Raw genomic sequence first — 16,870 nt, 5'->3', positions numbered from 1 at the left:
AGCCCAACCTCCATGAAATTCTCATGCCACTGAAGTTGGAAAGCCACTGAATTAAAGAGAAGCCCATTGATTTTTTTCTGTCCTTAAAATTCCTTTCTTATAAATACTCCCAATGTCAACACTTGTTACCACTAACGGGAATGAAAAGAGAAGTGTATGTTCTAGTTATCAGACCTTCCAGAAAAGGATACATCATTCAGTTATCTCCTTTATTCAGAAGCAATCTGCTTTGCACAACATTTTTGCTGGTAACATTTCAACTGGTCTGGATTTTAGTGGTGGTGCCATTCGACTGTCTCACCTCTTCAGCCACAAGAGGGCTTCAGTAGCTGAGTTCCTAACCTGAGCTACATCAGCCGCCACCTCATGCAGCACTATCTTCTGCAGGGTAGTGAACTCTTCCTTGTTCGTTATGTACTTCTGATTTACTTTCTGGAGGAAAACAGGACAACAAGCCAAGTTGAAAACTCTGACATCACCAAGAACATTGGTAGTGTTCAGAACAATAAATCTGGCAAGAAGGCCTTGAAGAAATGGAATGAAAAGAATCTACCAATCTTCCTTATCTTTTCAAGGCATTGTGTATGTTTGTCTAAAAGTTATATAAGCAATTAAATAATTTCAGGATTTTAGAGTATTGTTCTTAAAATATGGTTTTTTGCCTCAGAACTTTTCTTCTGCTGTTTGGCATACTTTTCATCCCGAGTACAAAATTTAACCACTATATGAATGAGATCACACGTAACTATTCCCTCCAAGCGCACAGTGAAGAAAGGCATGTCTACAGAAACTTCTCAAGTGTAGTATCTAGTGATGAAGAAGACAGATTTTACTGGGTACTATATTTTCAAGAATATAACATTCATGGGGCTGGGGGTACGGCCCATCAGTTTAAGGTGCTTGCTTGAAAAGCTTGCTGGCCTGGGTTCAGTTCCCAAGCCATCCACATAAAGCCTGAGGACAAATAGGGGAACAAGCATCAAAAGTTCCATTTGCAGTGGTGAGACACCCCAGCATGTGTGCATGTACGTACACACACACAGACTTTGACAAAAAGAATGTAACATTCAATCTACATTTAAAAAGGGGTTAAACTTTAAAAGTTAGAGGTGATGTAAATAATTTCCTCACTTTATTGAGAAGGAGTCTCAGAGAGATTCTATGAGTTGATTCTGCTGATGATCCCACAGCTACATCTGGAAGCTGGTCTGGGCCTTTGAGTACCAGACCACTGGTAGCCATTTTCAGCAACATACTTTTTTTGAAAAATGTTCTTCATCACTGCTTACGCCAAAAATGTAGACAATCATTAGTGATATAAAAGTGAATCTCAGAGCTGAGAAGATGGCTGAGTGTTAGGTAAGAGTGCTTACTGCGCAAGCATGAGTGTTCAAGTTCAGTCCCCAGCACCCACGTAAACAACAACAACAACAACAAAAATAGGAATGGACACACATGCCTGTAACCCCAGCACTGAGTGGGGTGGAGAGAGGAGTTTCCCTAGGACTCTGTGGTTGGAGAATCTCTGCCTCAGGGAATAATGTGAAAGAGCAATAGAGGAGAACACACCTGACACCTTTCTCTGGCTTCTACATGCATGCACACAGAGAGAGCCTATTTCTACACAGAGGTGCTTACACTGTGTGCTTACCAAAACAAAAAAAGCAAACACACAAACAAAAACAGGGTGTGTGTATGTGGAGAATATCTACTGTACTGTACTATGATCACAAAATAAATTCTGATTTCATTTTTAAAATGAACACTCAACCCCCAAAGCACTTGCCCTCCAGCATATACCAAGGGCTTTATTTCATGTGAATCAATTTCGTGCTTTTTGGTTTATTCTTGTCATACACAAAGAATTAAAAACCTTTTCTTTATTTACAAGTATCTACAGACAAGCCAGTATATTCACCTTAATATTTCCAACAAGATCCATCTTAACAGGAGCAAACACTGTAGAACCAAGTTTGTCTGGAAGAAAGGATCAAAAACTGTTTTGAAAAGGTCTTTTTTTTAAGTAGAAAATACTTCTTAACACAAATACTTTTTATTTTTACTAGAAAATATTTTTATAGTAATAATTGTTTAGACAATCTTTTTCCTCCAACAAATTTAATTTTGGCTTCTAAGTCATTTTTGAAACTTAAGCTCTCAGTCTTTACAGAATAGTGTTTTCTTTTTTTGAGGTAGGGTCTCATTGTAGCCCAGGCTGGCCTGGAATTCACTATGTAATCTCATGGTGGCCTTGAACTCATGGCAATCCTATCTCTGCCTCCTAAGTGCTGGGATTAAAGGCGTGTGCCACCACTGCCTGGCCAAAGGGTAGCATTTTTACAAAAATATACTAAAAAAAAAAAAAAAAAAAAAAACCCAGGGAAGTCAGAGTCAGAGGAAAAATATTCACTATGCTTATGTCTATAATATAATTTTATTCAACAAATCCAAAGAATTCTAAAACTTAATAAAAAGAAAAATACCTAACTTTTAAAAGTGCAGTAACCATAGGAATAGACAAATTGTAACAGGAGATATCACAATATCCAATAATTACATGAAAAAGCATCCAACATCATTAATCATCAGGGAAATGAATATTAAAGCCAAAATGAAAACCATGAAACACACAGAGGAATGAGCAAAAATACAAAAACATCCACCCTGCAGACACCACGGGCTGTTAGCGGCACGTGCGGCAGCTGCAGGGCTCTCTTGGCAGGAGCTGCTTGGCCGCTGGCAATCTCTACAGTCCACATCCTCACTACTCAAGAGGAGTGTCATATGCCACAAGGAAGAATTTCTAAAACATGCTGAGTGAGAAAGACAGGTACAAGTTTGAGACTCAGAAAAACCAACTTATCATGATAAAAATCAATAAAATGATCGCCTCAGGCTATATAGTGGATTGGGGGCCAACTGGGACAAGGAGTGTTCTGGGGTGTTGAAATGTTCTGTATTTTGATAGGGTCGAGGAGTAAATAAGTGTGTGCACCTATTAAAACTATTAATCACAGCATTTAAGTTATATGTAAATTATATTTCCATTAAAAAGATTTCACAAATAAGTCAAACAGCAAATTTGAACATATTAGCAATTCTTGGTATTACTAACTTTATTATACAAGTAAGTTTAAATATACTGTGATACATATATATAGATATATATATATAGATAGTCTTTGACAAAGGTCTTTTAACTAGTTAAAGTATTTTTTTCCATAGTATCAGTATGTTTGAAGAAGTATTCTTCAAATAATTTCACTTTTGTTTTTATATATGCTTTATAGAAAGCAGAATCCCTTTTTTTTTTCATTATACCTTTCTGAGGTATTTAGCCATAAGAAATGAAATGGGATGGAATACAACACTGGTGAAAGTTACACACTTTGAAGGGCTGTATGTGGTGATGAACAGCCAGCTAAGGATCAACTTTTCGTACATAAAATTCAGAACACTTATCTTTCAAAATCACTTATCTTTCAAAATCACTGGTGGAGAAAATTATAGAAATTCATGAATGTAAGGCAAATGTAGTCATCTTACCTAACACTGGAACCACAGCATAACATGATGCCAAGAATGCTTCTGTGGGAATGCCGTTGTCTTCCATAAGCTCAATGTCACTAAAGCTAAATGATTTGTTGATCCAGAGGAGGAAAGATCAAAATATGTCAGCAATCTGCAGTTCAAGGACAGTCACAGAAACAGCTGCCCCTCTGTAGGGAAATCCCTTTCCCTGACTCCTAAGTGCACCTGGGACTGTGTTTTTATCAGAAAATGCTCTGTTAAAGTAAGTTCTTAATGACAACCCACCAAACATAAACGACGACTTCTTCACACAATGCCTTCACAGTCTAATTCATGTTCATGCACTATGCAGACAAGCTAAATAGTAAATATTTGCTCTATCATATTTTTCATTCTCCTTGAGTATACCATGTCAACTAATTTTCCAGAAGAGAAACCAGTATCCAATTGTTAGCAATTTCAGAGGGACTGGAATACCTGGTATTCATGGTACTAAAGAAAGTTGGGATAACTTCTTTCCCATTTTCCCAGAGGGATTCTCCTGAGCAAACTGTGTCTGATCCAGGCTGTGCCAAGTCACTGTTGTGATTTCTCAGGTTTTTCTCTCCATCTTCCTTCATTATTTCACCCTGGGCTATAAAGTAAAAGATACTTATCACTAGCCTACTATATATATACATTATGATAAAAAAATCAGTGCATAGTCATTGATGAAATATTCTAAGACACATGTAAATGTACAGAAATAAAATTCTATCTGTACACATACAGATATACCTAAAAATACACACAAACGAAACTGGCCTAAAGAATAGACATGGACTATGGAGAAGGTTCAGTGGGAAAAATGCTTGCCACACAAGCATGAGAACCTGAGTTCAGATTCCCAACACTCACACGAAATGCTGAGCGTGGGGGCACCTGACCGTCATCCCAGCACCAGGGAGCAGGAGGCAGGTAGACTCCTGGGATTACTGGCTAGCTTCTTTAGGCCAACTGATGAGCTAAGGGCACAGCGAAACCATCTCAAGAAATAAGGTGGAGAGCAGTGTAAGTGGTCACCTGGCCTCCGTGTGCATGTATTCATACACATACATGCTCCATCATGCATGCCCACACCACACATACACAAAAAAGATCCTTCTTTTTTCACTGAGCAGAGTATTATTCAATGCTCTTCAAAAACATGATTTTTATGGCCTTGTAATAATGCATATAGCAATGTAGTGGGCACCTAGGTGGTTTTCAGAGTTTTATGAATATAGTTAATCCTCACTGTGAGTGGATTCTGTATTTATGAACATGCGTGTTAAAATTAGCTTGTAAATCCCAAGTCAATACTTGCTGTGCTTTTCTAACAGTTTGGGACACATGAAGAGAGTTGAAAAACTTGTCACGTGATGCGTGCATTCTCAGCTAAGGTGTAGAACAGGACAATGCTCTGCCTTCTTGTCTCAGTTCTCACACTGTAAACGAATGGCCTAGTTTGGTGCCATAGTTTGTGGACTTTGTGGTTGAGTTTGCTGTTAAGGGACCTCCTCCTCAGTGCTGTCTAGTGTACCCAAGCACAAGGGTGAGACAGGACGAGCAAGTATGTGGATAAGCTTCCTATGGGCATGAATCGCTGCTGTTTGGCAAGTGTTCAGTGTCAGTATGTATTGCATCCAGCGTCCTTAAATAGAAACAGAAAGTTATATATTGACAGGGTAATAGAAATAACTAACTTGGGCTGGAGAGATGGCGTAGCGGTTAAGCGCTTGCCTGTGAAGCCTAAGGACCCCGGTTTGAGGCTCGGTTCCCCAGGTCCCATGTTAGCCAGATGCACAAGGGGGCGCACGCATCTGGAGTTCGTTTGCAGAGGCTGGAAGCCCTGGCGCGCCCATTCTCTCTCTCCCTCTATCTGTCTTTCTCTCTGTGTCTGTCGCTCTCAAGTAAATAAATAAAATTAAAAAAAAGAAATAACTAACTTTACTTCCCCCAGGACCAATGGTATGATTTGCTAATTAGCACTTGAGTGATTTTATGTGTCATAAATTCCACAAATAATGAGAGTTGATGCTCATGCCATAAAGAACATTCCTGTTCACAGATCTTTGTCCTTAAATCTGACCAGTCTCCAAAGACAGCTCTCTAGAGATAAAATTATTGAATTAAATTTATGAAAGTACATTTTGATATGAAATCTGTCTTTCCTTAAGAAATAATCCATAATGAATACATCTTTTCTTTTTTTCTTTTTACCTGGTTCACTTAGAAAAATAATGGAACTTTTCCTTTTAGGACAGATAAAGAAGTATTTTATTTAAGCAAGCACTTATATTTTACAATTATTTAGGAAGCAGTTATAACATAATCAAAAGTTCTACTATGTTTATGTTTGATTGATATGAAGAAAGGGGTTTGTGATTAGTGCCACTAGAATTCTCAACTACAAGGTATTATCTGAAATGTGGCTTAACAGAAAGAAGTTTGGTGGATGGTAAATTATGGCATATTATGGCATTCCTGGCCCCACCAGAAGCCAGAATATTGAGGGGGGGAGCTGTCCTAATATTACATATCATTAAGTCTAAGTTCAAAGGACATGCCTACTCACTGAGGCAGCTCACTGCAGACAACGAACACCACAGCCAGAAACACAGGCCAGGAGGCTTGCCCTTGTTGCTTCTCTACAGCACTGTCGAATGGGATGACACAATGCTGTGTGGTTAAGTGATCTATCTTACCACACTACCATCCTCCTTCAGAAGATACCCAGCACGCTGTCTTGAGGTTCATGTCTACCAAGCACCCCATCACAGGCATAAGCCAGACCCTAAATTTTCTATTGTTCAATAGTTTGCTTCATTACCTGGTACATTATCATCTGCGGTTTCTTCACTTGATATGCTGCAATCTGTCTCTGCGGCTTTCAAGTACAAGGGACTCTTGTTTTTCATTAGGGTTTCTTCATCACTATTTACTTCTATATTTAAAGAGCCATTTTCACATCTATTCAATTCCACCTGCCTGAAAAATAAAGGGAAAACTAGAAAATGCTGTGATCTGCATAGGCAGATGTTCTTCTGAGACAAGAAGAAGGATTCACAATCACCATATCCCAAATCCTCTTTTCTGTTTCAACATAACAGTTTATTGAGTACACTGCAAGAGGGCAGTGGGCTGGGCAGCAGAGCACCACCTGCTGCTATAAAATCCCTTTAGCACTAATGAAAAAGCAGCTGAGTCAGAGCACCCACACAGCTTGGACTTTCACAGCACCAAGGCAGGTGTTATTTGTACTACAGTTCAGAAGTCAAAGAGCCAAATAATCCTAGTACTTGAGAAGCTGAGGCAGCAGAAGCATGGTGACTCTGAGGTCAGCCTGGGCTATAGAGTGAGACCCTCTTTCAAAGAAAAAAACAAAAATCAAAGAACCACTAGTGGTTCTTCCTGTACCCTGCAGACCCCTAGCACCAGCATGAGGAAATAGCCATTGACAGCTCTGGTTTCCAGTCAGCTTTCTCCAGGTGCCACATTTAATGTTTGTTTGAGTTTCTTCTTCACCCTGAGAGGTGTTTTCTCAACACACTAGCTACTTCCACATGTTTGCTTAGCAGTTAGCTACCCAGCAGCTATGCGCTGTGGTCAAAAAAAGACCACCTGGCAGCAGAGCCTCTGAGCAGACACCCAGAAGGACCACATCCTGAGGGACCCAGTACATTTTAGGGTAAAAGAAAAAGCTATTTAACCTTTAAGTGAAACAGCTGATTCTATTTGTTAAGGGAAGTAGTTTATTATTATAGTTGACTATATCTAGCCTAATTAGACCAATTAGTTACATGATCACCAGGAAAACATATATTTCAATTCAGCAATTCAAATTATAGGGATATTTAGGGCTGGAAAGATGGCTTAGCCATTAAGGCACTTGCCTATGAAGCCTAAGAACCCAGGTTCGATTCTCCAGGTCCTACGTAAGCCTGATGCACAAGGTGGTGCATGTGTCTGGAGTTCGTTTGCAGTGGCTAGAGGCCCTGGTGTGCTCATTCTCTCTCTCTCCCCACTCTCTCTGTCTCAAATAAAAAAAAAAATTAAAAGAAAGCAATATATAGGGATATTTAAAGTCAATATAATTTTAAAAGAGTCTACAAAGATGTTCCTAGAATATTTGCAAAGGAGGAAACTACAAACAACCACATTGAGAATAATCCCTACAATAAAGATGCAAACAATAGTAGATATACAGGTGAACTGGTACGCAGTAACTGCAAGGATAAATATCTGTCTCCATCAGCTCATGGAATGCTTACACAACATTAAGTAAAAAGACCCTGGTGACAACTCTGTAAAAGGAGACTCTGTGGTGCTGCAGACCCCATCAAGCTCTCCCACAGGCTACTCAAGCACTCGTCCACTGACCCCCCAAGCCTAGTGTGGACATTTTTTAATTGAAGCATCAGTTAGAGGAATGATAATTGTTTAGATTTTGATTGTTTTGTAAAAACTTATAAGGGCTGGAGAGATGGCTTAGCAGTTAAGCGCTTGCCTGTGAAGCCTAAAGACCCTGGTTCAAGGCTCGATTCCCCAGGACCCACGTTGGCCAGATTCACAAGGGGGCGCATGCATCTGGAGTTCGTTAGCAGTAGCTGGAGGCCCTGGCGCGCCCATTCTCTCTCTCTCTCTGCCTCTTTCTCTCTATGTCACTCTCAAGTAGATAAATAAAAATGAACAAAAAAATTAAAAACAAATTTATAAAGCTGCTTACACTTTTATTTCTAAACAAGGTTAGCAATACTGTTTTTCTTAGGCAAAAACATACTAAGTCAACATTTAGCTCCTTTACAAGAGAAGTTCTAGCTTCCAGTAACTCTAAAAATGTTGAGATGTGATGGAGAACCACTTTTGAGAAACAATGCTCACATTTCCCATTCATGCTTTGGTGTCTCTCAAAAGAGGAAAGATAGATCTTGTTTCCTTCTGGCATTATGTTAGATCATGGGTACTATTCCATTACTTTTTCAACACAAGGAAAACAGTTTGCATAATTTTTTTTTCTTTAGAAAGAAGAAAGATTAAAAGAGTTACTGTACCTTTCCAATGAATTATGAATCGGTACAATAGGGTGTTTCATCTTTAAAAGAAGCAAAGAAATAAAAGTTTACAGGTTAAATTTGCAGCAGAGCACTACTTAGACTTTTATCACATATGAAAGTGGTAAATATGGCCATAACTCAACAGAAATAATTTTAGGCTCTCCCAAAGTATGGTCATTGATCTCAATTGAGCCTTTTATTCAAAGAGGTGCCCAAATTTCTACAGGAAAGGCAGATGGATTTTTGAAAGATCATATCATTGTCAGATTCCTGGTGAATGGCTTTCCTAATAACTTAGGTCATCCCCATTAGATGCTAGTACACAGCCCATTATGGAGTAGTATTGTGTTAGGCACTATGGCATGAACGTAAGCATTACAGAGTTCCTGCCCTTCAGTCAACTTCAACAAAAGCAAGGGCTGACAGCGGGGAGTGTATAAGAGGGGGAGCCACTGGCCTAATCTAGGGATTTATGGGAGATTAAGAGAAAGTGAAAGCTGCTAACACAGGAGAGAAACCTGCTGGGTATTCTTGGTATTAGGAATGATAAAAATGAGGGGGAGGGCTGGAGGGATGGCTTAGCAGTTAAGGTGTTTGCCTGAAAAGCCAAAGGACCCAGGTTTGACTCCCCAGGACCTATGTTAGCCAGATGCACAAGGGAACACATGCATCTGGAGTTCATTTGCAGTGGCTGGAGGCCCAGGTGTGCCCATTCTCATTATTTTCCCTCTCTCTCTGTCCCCCTCCTTCTCTGTCAAATGAATAAATAAATAAAAATAAAATATTTTTTAAAAAGAAGGGGGAGTGTAGAGAAGAGAAGGGCAGGAAGAAAAAGGGAAAGGAAAAGAGGGAGGGGATGAAGAGAGAAGGGGAAAGGAATGAAGTGGAAGAGAGGGGAAAGGGGAAGAGGGGGAGGAGAAAAAAGATAAGCTGTTCAAGCTAGATATTTGTTAGGAAAAGACACAGATTATATGAGAAGAGGCTAAACTTTAACCTGTAGGCCATGAGAAATACTGCAAAGTATAGGTACAATCCAATTTATACGGCATTAGCAGAAATGTTAGCTCACTGGAAGGGTCCGGTTGAAGATGACCTGTTAGAAGGACCACACAATTCTAAGCAAGACACTTCAGAGGTTGAAGAGGTGACACTAGAAATTCGTGTGGGTGGTTACACTGCTGATAGATATGGGAGGTTGAAGGCAGATATAAAAAGAACGTAAGCAAAGTCTGCTTGAAGTTCTCACTGTACACTGCTTCAGTCAAGGTGAGCTGTCATTTTACCTTGCTGGACTTCAGCACAGCCAGCTGGGGCGATCCCGGGGGAGTGCGGTAGAGCAGCTCGGAAGTGAAGGCTGCATTGGCAATCTGCATGCATTCTTCCAAGGTCTTCAAAAAAGTACTGCAGGTTGATTTCAGCAGAGTTCCCACATCGATTCCTTCCTATAAAACAATCAGAGTGGAAGACTCCTTTCTCTTTCCAAACAAGAAAAAATAATCCCAACTGTGTTATGCCCTTAGAGGTTCTTCTCCACAAAATGATATGCCCAACCAACTTTTTAGATAGATAAATATATACATCAGTGATAAAAGAAAAAGAAGGAGCTAACTCAGTTTATTTATTATCATGCAAAACCCCTGTCCTCAACCTGACTTCACACTCGCCCACTGCCCCAGCTAAAGGCAACAACTTCCTGCAGCTCAGTGATGTATGCTGGCGCTCTGCCGGGCACTGGGCAGAGCTCACATGGGGTTCTGGAAATCCCGCATCATCTGTCTCAGGGTGGATTATCCCAAGAGGCTTCAGCAACTAGAAGTCCCTGTAGACATCTAAGATATTTTATTCTTTCAAGTTAGTTTTGCCTTCTATGATTTTGCTTCTGGATATTGGTATTAGTAAGTTGGTCAGAAACCTGAGGCCACACTCTTGAACAGTGACTGGTCTCTATTTTCCTCAACTTTGTATTCTAATAAAGCTCCCAGGTGATGTTGTTGGTTGTAGACTACACTTGTCATTAGCAGGTTAATAAGGCACTCACTATGAACAGTAAAAACTGTTGCAGTCCCTTCTCTTTAGATTAGGGCTTCTCTACCCCTTTGGCACCACTGACACTTTGGGGGTGTATGTGCATGCGCACATGTGTGTGTGCAGAGCCAGGACACAGTTTCCCTGTACATCATAACATGTACCCACTAGAAGCCAGTAATAAGCCTCTGTCATGACAAACAAAATGTCTCCAGATACTACAAAACGTCACCTGAGTGGCGCAACTGCTCAGAATTGACAACCCTGCTTTACACTACAACCCTTGTAAGAACAGGACTGTTCTCCACTTCCTTCTTCCTCATTCATTTCTACCAGCACAGTTGATAGATTACCGACAGCCCAAGAGAAAAAAATGAAACAATCAGGCCATCTTTATCAAAAAGACCTCAAGACACATATTGCAGCTGGGTGTGTGGCACACACCTTTAATTCCAGCACTCAGGAGGCAGAGGTAGGAGGACTCCTGTGAGTTCGTGGCCACCCTGAGACTACATAGTGAACTCTAGGTCAGCCTGGGATAGAGAAAAACAACAACAACAAAAGACACATATTAGGGGCATGGTGTTCTACTACCTAAAAAATGAATTCCTAAGCTGGGCATGGTGGTACAGCCTTTAATCCCAGTACTTGAGAGGCAGAGATAGGAGGATCCCTGTGAGTTCTAGGCCACCCTGAGACTACATAATGGTCAGCCAGGACTAGACTGAAATCCTACCTCAAAAAAAACAAAAAAAAACAAAACAAACAAAAAAAAGAATTTATATAATTAAGTATAACCTACAGATTCCTCATGTTACAGACATCATCCTGTCACATTATACTGAGAGCACAGCAGGGACTGTCTCTGCTTCATGTGAGCTGAGCCACTTAACACCTAGCTAAACAGGGAGATCTTTTACTTTTTTAAGGAGTGAAAGGCAACTTTATTAACGAATGTTAAAATTCCAATCCTTAGTTGGGTGTAGTGACACAGGTCTATAATCCCAGTGCTTTGAAGTTGAGGCAGGAGGGTCCAGAATCAAGACCAGCCAGAGCGAGGTGAGCCCTGTCTGAAAAAAAATGAAACCAAAGGAATCACAGCCCTTACCGATGACCAAGGGAAGCAAAGCGCCAGCTTCTCCCAAGCTTCCCCTGCCACTCTCGGCAGCTCCTGGCATGGACACAGCATGCGCAGTGAGCCACACATGCGAACACGGTTTTGGAAAGCAGGTATGACTATATTTTTAAAAGGTGATACTATTTGGAAAGAAACACATTTTAGTACTAAAGCTTTGTTTTGTTATTTGGGGCAGGGGTCTCATATTGTCCAGGATGGCCTCAAACTTCCTAAGTAGTGAAGGCTGGCCTTGAACTCCTAATCCTCTTGCCTCAGGCTTCTAAGTGCTGGGATTACAAGAGCGAGTCACCATTCTAGCTTGCGCTTTTTTTTTTTTTTTTGTGATTACTAAAAAGTTCCAAATGTTACCAATTAATCCTAACCTCAATCTGGGAAGAAAAACTGCTTCCAAGCACTAAAATGCTCACATTTCTATGTTGAATTTGTCATTTTTTTCCTACTAAAAAATAGTAAAATTCCAAGACAGTTTGAAATTATTTGAGTTTAAGTACCTGTAAGCAATCTGAGGCTACTTTTCTGTATATATGAATAATATCACTTAAATAACACTTTAAAATATTATATATATATTTGTGTGTGTGCACACATGCACTCCGGGGCCTCTTAGTGTTACAAATGAATGCCAGATGCATGTGCCATTTTTGTGTTTAGCTTTACGTGGGTGCTGGGAAATTGAACCATGACTCGTAGGCTTTGCAAGCAAGTACTTTTAACTTCTGAGCCATCTCCCCAGCCCCCCATAAATACTACTTTACCTCAGAATTAGAAACACCAGCTGTGGTCACTTCTTTTGTTTTCTCTACTTGCTGAACAAGGAGGTCACAATATAATCTTAGTTCTGACATTTTGGTTTTCAAGGTTTCAGTGTTTTCAGCAAATTCTAAATAACAAAATAATGGTAATGTCATTATTAAAACAAATAAGCAAATTCTACTGAGTACAATGTATAGAAATGAAATCTATAACTGATACCCAAAGTCAGAGGTATGCACTTCAGATGCGATAGGTGAAAATACAGGAGCAATAAACACAGAGATGTTTCCTAGTCTTTGGAAGAAATGGGTATTATTTGTTGAACAACATACTGAATAATTGACAGTACAAAAAGAGGAGGGAACAGTCTATCTGACCCCTCTTGTCAGAACTGAGAGCAGAGTCATAGGTTCAGAGTTTTGGTCTTAGTCTCAGTGAAGTGGGACCACAGTAATCTGCCCACTATTGCATTGCTTTGCTCAGACCTGGGGAACAGTGTTCGCTCATGTACAATTACCGCCAAGAACACTGCTGATTGTTTTGTCCAATAACTGGTTCTATATGCTGCTTGTCAAGGCTGTTGGTACCCCACCACTGTCAGCAGGGCTCTGCAATCACCCCATACTGAGGAATCAGCTGTAATTACTACCACTTTTTTTCTATGAACATGCTACATATTATCACCTGTGCTGAGTCAAAGCCAACAGCTTCTAGAATTTCTTCCTGATTTAGCACCAAAAATAACCAGAGGCCATTTTACCGGGTCTACTTGAAGAGTTAGGCGTGTCTGCTACAACTGCAACAATGCCCCTGCCCTGCAACCAGGTTAGGAAGGGAGCCTAGGCATTTTTTTTTCCACAGTCCAAAGAAACAGTTTCCCCATGGATCTTAGGAGACCTAATTATGTCAAGTTAATGGCAAAAGCCTGACAATTAAATATCCATTCCACCTCAGGGAAAGGTTGGGGGGGGGGGCAGCAAGGTATTACTACAAAAAATACCTTTGCCCAAGGTTTCTCTGGCTCACTTACTCTGCCAGACTTTGTGCCTGACTAGGTACTATACCACTTCATGCCACCACTGATCCTCAGTAGTCCTTCCAAGGTAGGTCCTACCACCTCTTTTTCAATGAAGCAGCAACTGAGGTTCAAAATATTAAGTGATCTATGACCACACAGTAGGCAAACTACCTAGCTATATCAACCCAATTGTGCCTGGCTACAACACTGTTTCTACAATGACATACTAAGAACATAGATAAAGACCTTACTGTAAGTTATACTGAGATACACAGAAGTTAAATGATACAAATGACTGGCAAGAGGCTCAGAGACAAGGCAGCACATACGGGAACCCAGAGGTGCAATGGTGAGACTCACAAGGTTCCCAGGCCAGAGGTCAGTCAGTACTTGCCTTTTTCCTTCTGGGTCCTACTGTCTGTCAGGCAAGCCTTGGCAGACCCTAGGGCAACCAGCCATCGCTGTCTCTCTGCCACACTTCTGGCTTTCAGGTAGAAATATTGTTCTCCAGGGATTATGAGGTCCATGCGAGTGTTATCTACAGAATGAACTAGAACCAAGGCAAAGGGATGTCAGAGACCCACAAGAACTCTGTCTGGATAGCTTCCACCCCAGTGACATCGTAGGCTCAAATGGCACCAGCTACTAAAGGCTTTTTCACAGACAGGAGAGGAGGCCAGCTTTCTCCAACTCTTTATTCACACTAAGTCCCATCCATTCATCTGTTCTTCACAGCTCGAATGAGCAAGGAGGACAACCTTACTGGTCCCCCAAAACAATCACCCAACTCAGTCTTTTATCAGAAAACAGTGGGAATCTCTTTTAGCTTGTGTGTGTATATATAAAGTATGCTGCAGTGAGACCAAAAAAGGTGGCATACTGAGAGTTGGCATGTGTCCCAGTCCAAAGCAAAAGCTGGAATCTCCCAAGGATTCATGTGTTGGAAGCTTGGCCCCCAGTATGGTTCTCTGAAGTGATGGTAGGACCTTTAAGAGGTGGAGCTTCATAGGAGGTCAGTGAGGACGCCACCCTTGGAGGGAATTCATGTAGTTCTCATGGGACTCTGGTTAGTACTTGGGAGATGATTATTATGGAAGCCAGTACTATAGGAGCTGGGAAGATGACTCAGCCATTAAAGGTGCTTGCTTCCAAAGCCTGCTGGCCCAGGTTCAATTCCCAAACCACCAAGGTAAGTCAGATTCAAAAAGTGACACAAGGATATGATGTTCAGTTGCAGAGGTAAGTGTGTACACATGTGCAAATAAATTATAAAAAGAATTATTACAAAACAAGAGGCCCTTCCCTGCTATGTCTGGTTTTCCTGTCTGACTGCCACCTTTCCCTGTCACACAACTCCCACCACAATGCCATTTACTGTGATGTGATTCACCCAATGGGCCCTTGCCAGAGTTAGTACCATTCCACTTAAACTTTCAGCTTCTAACACTGTTAACTACATAAGCTTATTTTTCTATACTTTCCAAGTCTCAGGACTTTTGTTAAGAGCAGTAGAAAACTGAATAACATACTTGTCAACAAGCAAGGATACAATCTTTACCTCCTTGGGTTCATTGGGAAGCAATATTTTCCCTTTCAACTTCCAATGAGAAGTTAGACCTAACTGTGGGAGTTCCCTCAGAAATCTTGGAACAGAAAGAATTTCTTCCTTCACCCATACTTTTTCCCCAATTTCTCACCTAATCTGTTTTTCTTCTCAGCCACATCTTCCTACTACGTCTTAAAATTCTAAAACCAAGAATAAAAACCTACTGGTATTTTTTTTTTTTTTTGAGTGGCAGTAGGAGTGGTATGGGGTTACTCTGAAGTAAAACACTGAGCCTGCAGACAGCCACTAGAACCAGGGGAGCACCTTTCTAATGAGTGAGCTCTCGCTTCCTCTTAGCCAGCCTTCCTGTCAACATCAGCTCCAGCTCCAGTTGCCTTTTCAGGGCTTTCTTGCAAGGACACGACACTGTAGGTCTTAGTTTTGTCCTATGAAGCAGCACAGAACAGTGTACAAGGCCAGTGCTCCTTTCTTCTACCAGGAGACAGAAAAACCAAGGCTGCTAGTTGCTGGTTTCTCACCTTGGATCTCACAGACGGCCATCTGGATGCTCCCTTTGCAGCCTTTCCAGGCATCTTCCGGAGAATCGTAATAGGAGAGGATTCCCCCGCAGAGCAGGAACCACCGAGGCTGCCAACCTGGAATCAGAAGCACACGCACCAGGGCAGTTACTACCAGTGTGAAGTGCCACCAGATGCAGAAACAGGGACTAACATAGGGTACAAGATCCACATTCAAAAAACTTTTCACTGCAAGGAAAATTCTGACAGGGAACAGGTAAGAAAAAACTCACACTTTTGATCCTATTTTTGTAAAATTAAAAGCCAACACTCCTAGAGGCATAGTTTTAGCTACATAAGGCACAGAAATTGGGAAGGGTCAGCGACAAGCAAAGAGACAGCAACAGTTAATAGGATTTGCCAGGTATCTTTATTTTCTTCTTTTCCCTCTAGTATAATACTCATAATCTGTCTATTCCCAAGGAATACTGTATCCTGACCTGTGTTATCATACCTTTCCTAAGAAAAATGATCAAAAACACCAATGGTGCAACAAAGATTATTATAGCCTTTCAGCAAAGGTCATGCCATATGTTCACTAATAAGCTGGCCTAGAATCATATGACTCTTGAGAACAAGTAACTTGTCTGACCATTGGGAATCGATCCACCAAAACACAGTGATCTTACAGCCCCATGATTTAGCTGCACTTGCTTCAATAGTGAAGCATCATAGGGGACAAAGTACATATGGCAGAAGCACATCTGATCTAGCCCTCTCTCATGTCCTACAAATCGAAGTGCTTGCATTCAGCAAAAACCCCTACTGTGTGTCCCCAGTTAGATGTAAACTTTCCTCTTTGAAGTGCCACAGCTTTCATGGGACTCTGCTATAGCTGAGGCATCCAAAGAGATGACCAGAACTTTGAGGAGAGCCCAAGGGTGTGCAGGTCATGGGCATCTAATGGGCCCTTGGGAATGCTTTCACAAGACACGTGGGTAATAGTCAAGGCTTATTTTGCCGTAGAGGGAGAGAACTTCTGGATTGCTGCTCCAGTGCTCCTGGCTCCCCCAGGGAAACACCATGTGCAATCAGCAGCTGAACAGTCAGCCCCATAGCTAAGGAAGGCTTAGTTGCGCAAGCCGGAACTTCCTCTCAGCGCCTGCTTTTCCAGGAGCTACAGTACAAAGGCCTGCAGGGAAGCATGTCCTTACTTCCTTACATGAAACTGGATAAATACTGATTCCTGACCCCTACTGTCCAGTA

The 16,870-nt window shown here is 41.1% G+C and overlaps 1 protein-coding gene across 4 annotated transcripts in view; it reads right to left on the bottom strand.

Annotated features, from left to right (window-relative positions):
• The window catches only part of Plekha8 (pleckstrin homology domain containing A8), a 55,939-nt gene that overhangs the window by 21,620 nt on the left and 17,449 nt on the right, over nt 1–16,870 (bottom strand). For all 4 annotated transcript variants that reach the window (XM_045136222.1, XM_004652766.2, XR_006633858.1 and 1 more), the window contains exons 2-11: nt 15,626–15,742; nt 13,935–14,090; nt 12,525–12,649; nt 9,890–10,048; nt 8,604–8,644; nt 6,383–6,540; nt 4,009–4,165; nt 3,547–3,632; nt 1,919–1,977; nt 302–432 (exon numbers count right to left, since the gene is read on the bottom strand). In XM_045136222.1, the coding sequence (XP_044992157.1) occupies nt 302–432; nt 1,919–1,977; nt 3,547–3,632; nt 4,009–4,165; nt 6,383–6,540; nt 8,604–8,644; nt 9,890–10,048; nt 12,525–12,649; nt 13,935–14,090; nt 15,626–15,742 (1,189 nt within the window). The remainder of the gene's footprint in view (nt 1–301; nt 433–1,918; nt 1,978–3,546; nt 3,633–4,008; nt 4,166–6,382; nt 6,541–8,603; nt 8,645–9,889; nt 10,049–12,524; nt 12,650–13,934; nt 14,091–15,625; nt 15,743–16,870) is intronic.

This window comes from Jaculus jaculus, chromosome 16 (genome assembly GCF_020740685.1).
Source record: "Jaculus jaculus isolate mJacJac1 chromosome 16, mJacJac1.mat.Y.cur, whole genome shotgun sequence".
Taxonomy (NCBI): domain Eukaryota; kingdom Metazoa; phylum Chordata; class Mammalia; order Rodentia; family Dipodidae; genus Jaculus; species Jaculus jaculus.
Note: the sequence above shows the minus strand (reverse complement) of the source record. Positions and strands in the feature narration are given on the sequence as shown.